The 9078-nt window shown below is 38.9% G+C and overlaps 2 protein-coding genes across 2 annotated transcripts; both read right to left on the minus strand.

The window, feature by feature from the left end:
• Positions 1–3897: 3897 nt before the first annotated feature.
• LOC127739652 (uncharacterized) lies at positions 3898–7137 on the minus strand. The gene is made up of 5 exons (XM_052255986.1): positions 6952–7137; positions 4800–4869; positions 4387–4705; positions 4149–4289; positions 3898–3990 (listed from the first exon to the last, which is right to left on the minus strand). Exons 2-5 carry the CDS (start codon positions 4847–4849, stop codon positions 3898–3900), a joined length of 603 nt encoding a protein of 200 aa, XP_052111946.1. The 5' UTR covers positions 4850–4869; positions 6952–7137.
• LOC107472517 (uncharacterized) lies at positions 6956–8014 on the minus strand. The gene is made up of 2 exons (XM_016092040.3): positions 7534–8014; positions 6956–7404 (listed from the first exon to the last, which is right to left on the minus strand). Exons 1-2 carry the CDS (start codon positions 7823–7825, stop codon positions 6956–6958), a joined length of 741 nt encoding a protein of 246 aa, XP_015947526.2. The 5' UTR covers positions 7826–8014.
• Positions 8015–9078: the final 1064 nt, after the last annotated feature.

A 9078-nucleotide genomic window follows, 5' to 3' on the forward strand; every position in this document is an offset into this window, starting at 1 on the left:
TGTGTGTGTGTGTGTGTGGAGAGGATAAATTAAATTTTACTTTAGAGTGCTATATATTGATGCCATGCTTTATTAAAATTTTGTAACATAAAATTTTAGTTACACTTAGTATTGGTGTAAGGTTGCTGCATATTTTTTTTCTGTCTATCATGTCTCAATATTTCTTTTGACACTAAATTCTGATTGAACAGTTTTTTCAGTACATGCTAGTGAACCCTTTTAACCAAAAATTCTTGACAATTTTTCGATTGAAGTATTTATTTTCAGAACTTCATTGTAAGGTAGTTACCTGTTTATGGTGGGTGTATTTTAGGTTCATAAAAGAATTATTTAGTCCTTGCTTAGCTTCGTATAAGGTGGATTATGTGGTGTTAAGTTGCAGAAGCATAAAGTTTCTCCTTGAATATAGTACATGCAGTCTATTTCCGATTTCATGAATGATACTTTTTCTGTTATTTTTAAGTGATTTTATATTTACAGCATGTCTTCATTTTTCTTAAATGGCAAATTTTCTTCATAGGTTGTTGGTAGAATGGAGGAGGAAGATGTAGCCTCGTTAGTTCATGGTGCACCGGCCATGGCCGATGAAGTTTCCTTTGTCGGGAACGAAGAAGAACTAGTTTCCGATGAGCCATATGTTTGTGTAGGCGATGAACCTTCATCAGAGGCAAGTGAGGATGCGAATATGGACGGGTATTGTGGCTATAATGATGGTGATGATTTTTACGAAAGCTGGGAAGACAGAGGCATTGATGGGATTGCTGACTTTGGCCGAATTAACTTTAAAGAAATAAGTTTTGATGAGATGAGATTGCTACATTTTCCCGATCGACATGTAGCTTTTGCTTTCTACAATTTATATGCAAAAATGAATGGGTTCGCCGCAAGGAAGACCAGGCTAAGGCGAAATGCCAAGAAACTGGCGACACAACAGCAGTTTGTTTGCTTTAGGCAGGGGTTCAGAGAATTTGCCGCGGATAAGGAGGCATACGAACGTAAGCGGGAGCCTAAGCCTGAGACTAGATGTGGCTGTTTGGCGCAGATGCGTGTTCATCTACATTTGGAGAGTGGTAGATGGATTATTTCATACTTTGATAATGTTCACAACCATGAGATGCTCGACGGAACACTTACATTTATGCTCCCTGGTCATAGGAAGATGAATTCTACCGCAATTGAACAAATGAACATGATGTTGAGAGTCGGGATTAAAACACCACAGATATATTCAGCATTTGTGCATACTGCAGGGGGCTTCCAAAATGTACCATTTTTGAAGAGAGACATGTACAACCAGATTGATAAACAGAGAAAGCTAATAGGGGGCGATGCGGTGTCTTGTCTTCGGTGGTTGGAATCATATGCAGAGGAGAATCCTGGAACGTTTGTGCGTTACTTAGCAGACAAAGAGAATCGTTTGGTGCACCTTTTTTGGGCTGATAACTGTAGTCAATTAGATTACCATGTGTTCGGAGATGTTGTAGCATTTGATGCAACTTATCGAAAGAATAAGTACATGTGCCCACTGGTTGTGTTTTCTGGCGTAAATCACCATAACCAAACCATTATTTTCGCTGCTGCCCTTGTTGCAAATGAGAGTGAGGAGACATATTCTTGGCTACTTGAAAGATTTTTGGAAGCTATGAAGGGGAAAGCTCCTGCGTGTGTTATCACAGATGGGCACGCGGCAATGAGAAAGGCGATTGAAAAGGTATTTCCTATGGCTTATCATCGTCTCTGTGCATGGCATCTCCTTCGGAATGCAACATCACATTTGGCAAATCCAGCATTCACTTCTGAGTTTAAGAAATGCATGCTTTTTGATTATGAGGTTTCAGAGTTTGAAGCCAGGTGGGAGAGATTGGTCACTGAGCTTCAGCTTCAGGATAATCAGTGGGTCTGTGACCTTTATGATCGGAGGAAAATGTGGGCAACGGCTCACATTCATGGCCACTTTTTCGGTGGATTTCGGACGACATCAAGATGCGAGGGTTTGCATTCGATGCTTGGTAAGTTTGTCCACTCCCGCCATAATTTGAGGAACTTTGTTGAACAATATTTTCGCTGTGTATCAGAGATGAGATCTCGGGAAGCACAATCCGATATGCATAGCGTGGTTGGACACTTGGTGTTGCAAAGTCCGTTACATGATTTGGAAAGGTCTGCTGCAAAGTTACTAACGAAGGAGATATTTATCTTATTTCGGCCCATGCTGTCCCGTGCATGTACATTAAAGGTCCGGTCTTGTACATTGACTCCGACATCGGACATATACACCATTTCACGGTGGGGCAATTCACACAACTACTGGCATGTTTCGCACTATCCCGAGGATTCAATATTTAAATGCTCTTGTTTAAGGATGGAATCCCTTGGAATACCATGCGATCACATTGTAGCTCTTCTTGTACATCTTGATTTCACGGAAATCCCAACAAGTCTTGTTTTGGAGAGGTGGTCTAAGAACGCTCGGTCGAAGATGAGGCAATATGTTGAGAAGGGACCGTTTAGCTGGGACTCTATGGTAAGTTGTCGCAATTGGATGCTGAACGACCTATGTAGGGAGATGTGTGTGCTTGCTTCAGTGAGGGAGGATAAATTTGAAACAATGACTGAGAAGATACGCAGTGAGATCAATCGATTAAAGCATGACACCGAAGCTGGGCCTTCGACACCCGCGGTTGTTGGCCAATCATCCACACTCGAGGGGTGCGTTCAAAACCCACTTGTTGTGCGTCGCAAGAAGAGGCCAAAGAGGGACTCAGTTAACCGTACCTTGGTTAGGGGTGTGAGACGGTGCAGCATTTGTCATCGGGTTGGGCATAATCGAACTTCTTGCCAGTCAAATGTTTGGCAGGGCCAGCGGCAGCAGCCTAGCCACGAGGAAGACGTCGATGAAGATAACTACTACACTCCTAACTTTGGGGAGGAAGTTGATGTTTGTTCTTTAGTATTTTTTTTTAAATTCATTTGTTTTAGTTTGTCTATATGTTGATATTAAGTTAAATACGTATTTTCTAATGCAGGAGTATGCTCATTATCATTCTCAACCCGTGGGGCAAGAGGAACACTTTGGCCGGTATGAAGAGGAGTTCCAAGTGCCATTGACGGATCCTTATTATAGTTGGCATGAGTAGAACAAATATAATTGTGGTTCAATTGTTATGATTTACTGTTAGGGAATTCCTTTATTATATACGTTAACCATGTGTGAAGGTACGTTGCTGATGTAGTTTGGGTCTATGATGTTATTATTGTGACCTTGACATGAGGATTTGGTTAATTTATATTTGGTGCATGATTGACTTTGTTATGGTACACTTGCTTTGTCTTTCATCCGAATATAAATCATTTGAAGTGCTTTGTAGTATTCTTGCCATGTTGAGATCTTTGTAGCAAGTCCCAACATGAGGCTATTTTGTTATGTTAAGGCCAATCTTTCCTGTTTTGTAACCAACTGTGAGGCCGGCTAATTATTATAACCTTCTAACCAATTTGGAGGCCTACTAATTATTATAAGCATGACACCTGAATAAAATTTATTTAGCCAATTAGACGTATTTGTACTGCACCAAGCATCATTGCCTTCATACACCCCCTCACATGTAATAATTTTTTAAAAGTTTTAAATGGGATACATTATAATATGTATAGAAATACACAACATAGAGGTCTTTGCTTGCACACAACATAGTAATAATAAATTTGAACACATAATTATTGGTATTAAGACACAATAAGCTCATAAAGAAAAGGCAAATATTGCTAATTGGCAAGTAGTAGTGCTCGGCCATATGTTACTAGACCAAAAAGTGATCCGATTCAAGCATAGAAAATGCATACTCCTAATATAACAAGTTTGGAAAATTCCATTTGTCTCTCCGCAATTTATGAGATCTAGTTCGGCTTCGGAATCCAATGCATTGCCTCATTGAATGGAGCCATTAGTAATGCAAGTGTCGTGTGCACCCTGACCATGTATTCAACCATCTGCAACATAAACACAAAAGATTTTTGGAGAGTATTGAAGCATAATATGGGGTTCCTTTTCGTAAACAAAGGTTAGTGTTCGTAATGGTTATTAACCTACTTTGTGATGAAGATTATGTTGAAATGTATCACCCATAACCATCCAATTTGAGTCACACATAACAAATGAAGCAAATAATCATCATGACATACTCATCTGAATGTCCATCCGAGAATAAATAGTTGAATAAGAGGGTATCCTGACGATTGAAATCCATGTCATGAGTGGCTTTAAACTTTGGCCTATTCTTACCAACATTCTGATTAGAACACAACAAGACATTATGTTTTGTTTCATTTAAGTACGTCAACGTAAAGCACTGTTGCATATAAATGTTCTAAAATAAGAAAGTTTACCCGCGTTGTGCTGCAGGCAGTAGCAGCTCTTGAACGCTTTGTCGGCGCTGATCCACTGCATCGCCCATCCGGCGAGTGGAAGAGCCTCCTTCCTTTTAGTACTGGGGCTGTCAGTGGCTGCGGCGGGTTGTTCTCCTCTGAGTCAACTGCAACATCCAGGATTTCTAGAGGAAGGGTTGGAGCTTTGCTTGGAATGGCGGAGCCGCGTAAGATTGTGGCATCTCTGCGGTTGGTCGCTTCAGAAACATCATCAGCAATAGCTTCCACATTTTCAGCGTGTCCATGCAAAACAAAGGCAGCAGCGGCATCATCTTCTTCCCTACAAAAGTGTTAATATAGTATATAACAATATTAGCATCGATGGAAAAAACGACCATGCAGATAATATACATTTCAAAATAGCATTCATCCACCTGAGATTTCGCTGCTGGGAAGCCACTGTCCATGGTTTGGATGGAAACATGTCTTCTACCTAGTAGACCACTTGAATATAGATGAAAGAGAAAAAAAATTAGTATTGGACACATAAACCTCCCAACTAAGTGTGGAATATATAGTGATACCACTCACCCAACATATGAGACTACTGGACAATACACATCATATAATGTTTCACTATATTAAACCAGTGGACACAACCATTATTTTATTTTGCATGTCAAAGTAGGCTTCACACCAATGGCCAAGGGGCCAAGTGTCTCATTGTGTAACAACATATATTAATAGTAAAAGTATAAATTATGAATACCCCTAAAGATCTAACAGAAGAAGTATTTATATTTATTATTCTTATTAATATTATTTCAAACATTATTGAAATTATTATATATATATATATATATAACATAAATTTTTCTACATTCTATGTTGAAAAATATATTCTATTCCAGGATTTCAAAAATAAATAAGGATAATTAGACTATAAATGACACAACTAGCAATAACAAGATATCCAGATAGGAATATTATGCAGTAATTTTATTCTAGGCCGAATACATGGACTGGTATACATTAAGAAAACAAAAAAAATTCCAAAAGGCCTGAAATGGCCAAAATTTTACTTTACTAAATTCTCATTTATTGGGACACAAGGGAACCGTTGGAACACATATCTAAATTTCAATTCATGAATTCAATATGCCAACTAACAGATGCCTAGCTACTTCCTTTAAAAAGGCAAGACTCAAATGCTACAACACCATTATTCCATAACATCCCTTCTTATGTTTCATTCAAAACAATGGTCATGCCCAAAAATAAATTCTATGTTGTTTTCCATGGAAAAAAACCTGGGATCTACAACAATTGGCCAGAGTGTTTCGCTCAGGTAAATGGTTTCAGTGGTAACCTGCACAAGTCTTACGAGGACTACAACCAAGCTAGGATTGCATGGGAGGACTTCCTGGGAAATCAACAATCACAACACCAGGGAACTTCCATTCAACAAGCAGCACATCAGGGCCCTCTTCATCGAACCGATTACGCGACAACGTTGTATCAACGCCAGGCCACGCCATCGCCACAACCTCACCTTATTACACAAGACTCTTATTCAACTGTTCATGACTTGTATAGCGAACACTTACTCAATCTTCATGAAAAGAGAGCTCCCAATGAAGGGCCCCCTTGCTGTGTAGGATTCCCCTTCGTTCGTTTGTTATAAGCATCATTAGTGTTGTTGTCCTATGGTATGCTCTATTACGAAACTAATTTATACCTTGTTAGATTCTTCTATTACAGTACACTAATTATAAGAAGAAGCAGTAATCTAACTAATCATCATCTGTAAGGTATCTGTATCTTACGTGCCACTGCATTTCAAATAATTCTGAATGCAATGTTTATATAAAAAGGCACAAGCACTTGAATATATATTAAACAAATTTTTAATTTATGAAGGCATTCCCCTATGCACATTTTCCTTGCAGATCTAAACAAATCTATCACCAGAAGCTAAAGACAAAAACAATAAATATCCCATTATGTGCAGCAGAATCATAATAAATTAAAAAACTTGCATTGTATTCTCTGTGCCATCTGACGTACGATAAAGCATTGTTCCCAAACAACAATAATCATTTCTTAAGATTTCAGCTTTTTTCGTACTGGGCAAATAAGGATGCTACAACAAATTCTTGCTGATTTAAGCTCCCTATTATATAAGTTTGGTTTAGTTTATTAATCTTCCCATATGACACTGATTTTCAGAAGAAATTAACTCAATTACCCTAAAAATCAACTACTTCATTAATACAATTATCAGATAACAGAAATGCAACATATCCATAAGAACACATTACAACAACACACCAAATCAACAAGGTTCCGCATGAGAAGAGTCCTCAGCCTAACTTACTCACCCAACAAACTATTCTGGCATTAACACCCTAATTAGCTACAATAACATACCCCTAATTAAATTAAACAATGGCATTGCAATGCATGCAACCTAAAAAGAAGTAAAATAACAATAAAAGAGAACAGCCTAAACACAGCACACATTCTACACACAAATAACAATGGAAACTACAATTTTGTTGCACAACTAAAAAAAAAAACAAGCACCTCTTCAGATTGCATTGCCTTCAACGTTTTCGTGTTTCAGTGCATCGTAACGACCCCTCAGCTTCTCGTATGCCTCTTCTAATTGACTTACCTTCGCACGCAGAGCATTGTTACTGTCGTTTACAAGCTTCAGCTTCGAATAGCTATAGTCCCGAATCTCCTTTCCGGTTAAATCCAACACGCGACCTAACATCTCAAATGCTGCGTCCTCTCTTGCAGCTTTCTCAACCAAGGAGAATCGACCCCTAGCTGAAAGCTCAACTTCAAATGGATTGCCCGGAACCACCACAGTGAACCCATAAAATGGCCCTTTCTCTCTTGTAAACCGTTCTTGCTTGAAAAAACATGGACTAGGAATTTGAGCATCATGGCACACCTTCACCAACCAATCCTCCATGTTGGCCACAACAGCAAAGTCCAAATTCAGCTCCTCCTCTGGAATAACGGGTAGCCCTGGGATTACATTAAACCAAAAACTAAATATCGGCCACCAACCACAACAAAACAGATCAACAAAATGCTATAACAAACCCGACAACACATGTTCTCAAAAATTCACCAACTGAAGTTTTAAATACTTACACGACACAACTGCACCACGCCGTGACCTTTCATTCGATAGATTGTCGTTATGTCCGGAGGCTCCTTCACCAATTGCGCCAACGAATTCACCACACGAAGCTTTCTCCCATGACAGCGAACACATTCTTGCCTTGAAGCACATACAAGCATGTTCATAGCTATTAAAACCTTGGTACTCTGGAAAACTGAAGTTAGTTACCTGTTCGTTAGCCTCTTCCCAACTAGTATAAACACCAGGACAGTGTCCCTTTGTCACAACAAAGAAAAAGAACCGCTTCAACCCTAAATCCATTTGTTCTTATCTCCTTCTCCCCAACTGTGTCTTCCCAGTAGTGTTTCAAAAATCAATTCCAACTTGGGGATTTTGTAACCATCAATTTCTCCCGTCTTTTGTTTTTTTTTTGTCACGAGCCCGGCCCAATAACCTGACCCAGACCCAACTAACAGCCTCCAAGCCCCGCAACCCGATCCCGAGCTCACCGTCACTTTCACATTTGCGAAGGCATTCACAGTTTCAACGTTCCTCCTCTGGTGATTCATCTCAACTCAGAATCTAACCTGCATCTCCCGCCCACCAACATCCTTGAATAGCACAAAATTAATGACAAACAAGACTTCAGATGTTATAGGCTTGGCACAACGATGAAAATAAAACAGAGTGGGAAAGCCAGTTTCAAACTAACCCATCTATCCAAGGCACTGACTGCATTTCTTGCTTAGGCAACAAATAAGGCATAGTGCCACTTTTGAACAAACAATGAATTATAAAAACCCCTCCCTATTCGGATTCTAATTCCAATTCCGATTGCACTTCACTTGGTCCATCGTTCTATCCCTCATTTCGGACAAAGAAACCGGATTGAAATAGCCACAAATTTCGATAACGACATATGAATTCTGAATATTTCGAGCTGATTGAAATCCGCGTGAAACATAGAGAGAACATATTCCACGGAAAGAACCAAAACCGGATAATCCTGCTGACTAATTACAAAGTCTACTATTTCGATTTTTTTATTAATACTTAATAGTAGTTAATTTTTATAAACGCTAGCCCAAATTGCCAAAACCGGACTTCATTTTTATTCTTTTGCACTAACTAAATGCCTTGCTTTTTTTTCATACAGCTGCTAAAGCAACATAGGCTAACAAAAATTTCTACATAATAAGCCCAACACTAAAAACATCACACATTGCAACAAAAAAAAATCTATTTCAAACGTTTTCATTTTTTTCCTATAACCAAAAGCCTTCATAAAAACAGGTCCAGACCCAAATACATCACACATAAGTAAAAAAAAAATTATATTTCAAATTCTCAATAAGTCACAACACAAAAATAGCTATTTTCACATCACTTCCACCAGTGGGTCACATTACAAATACAACAAAACCTATTCACCCATTACGTTCTGAAAAACCGAATCACACTCTCCGAGAATTTTTTAACTTTAAACACGTGTCTTCCTACCAAAGTGCCAGCACAACAAAAAATACAGGCTCACTGTGAGCCTCCTTCACATGAGGCTAATGCTAAAACTCACC

This window comes from Arachis duranensis, unplaced genomic scaffold (assembly GCF_000817695.3).
Source record: "Arachis duranensis cultivar V14167 unplaced genomic scaffold, aradu.V14167.gnm2.J7QH unplaced_Scaffold_140190, whole genome shotgun sequence".
NCBI classification, from domain to species: domain Eukaryota; kingdom Viridiplantae; phylum Streptophyta; class Magnoliopsida; order Fabales; family Fabaceae; genus Arachis; species Arachis duranensis.

Coding starts and splice junctions, on each gene's coding strand:
- LOC127739652 (XM_052255986.1), bottom strand. CDS start 4,849: ATGTTTCCATCCAAACCATGGACAGTGGCTTCCCAGCAGCGAAATCTC. Junction 4,706..4,799: donor TCCCAGCAGCGAAATCTCAG/GTGGATGAATGC, acceptor ACACTTTTGTAG/GGAAGAAGATGATGCCGCTG. Junction 4,290..4,386: donor CTGCCTGCAGCACAACGCGG/GTAAACTTTCTT, acceptor TGTTCTAATCAG/AATGTTGGTAAGAATAGGCC.
- LOC107472517 (XM_016092040.3), bottom strand. CDS start 7,825: ATGGATTTAGGGTTGAAGCGGTTCTTTTTCTTTGTTGTGACAAAGGGA. Junction 7,405..7,533: donor GCGTGGTGCAGTTGTGTCGT/GTAAGTATTTAA, acceptor ATGTAATCCCAG/GGCTACCCGTTATTCCAGAG.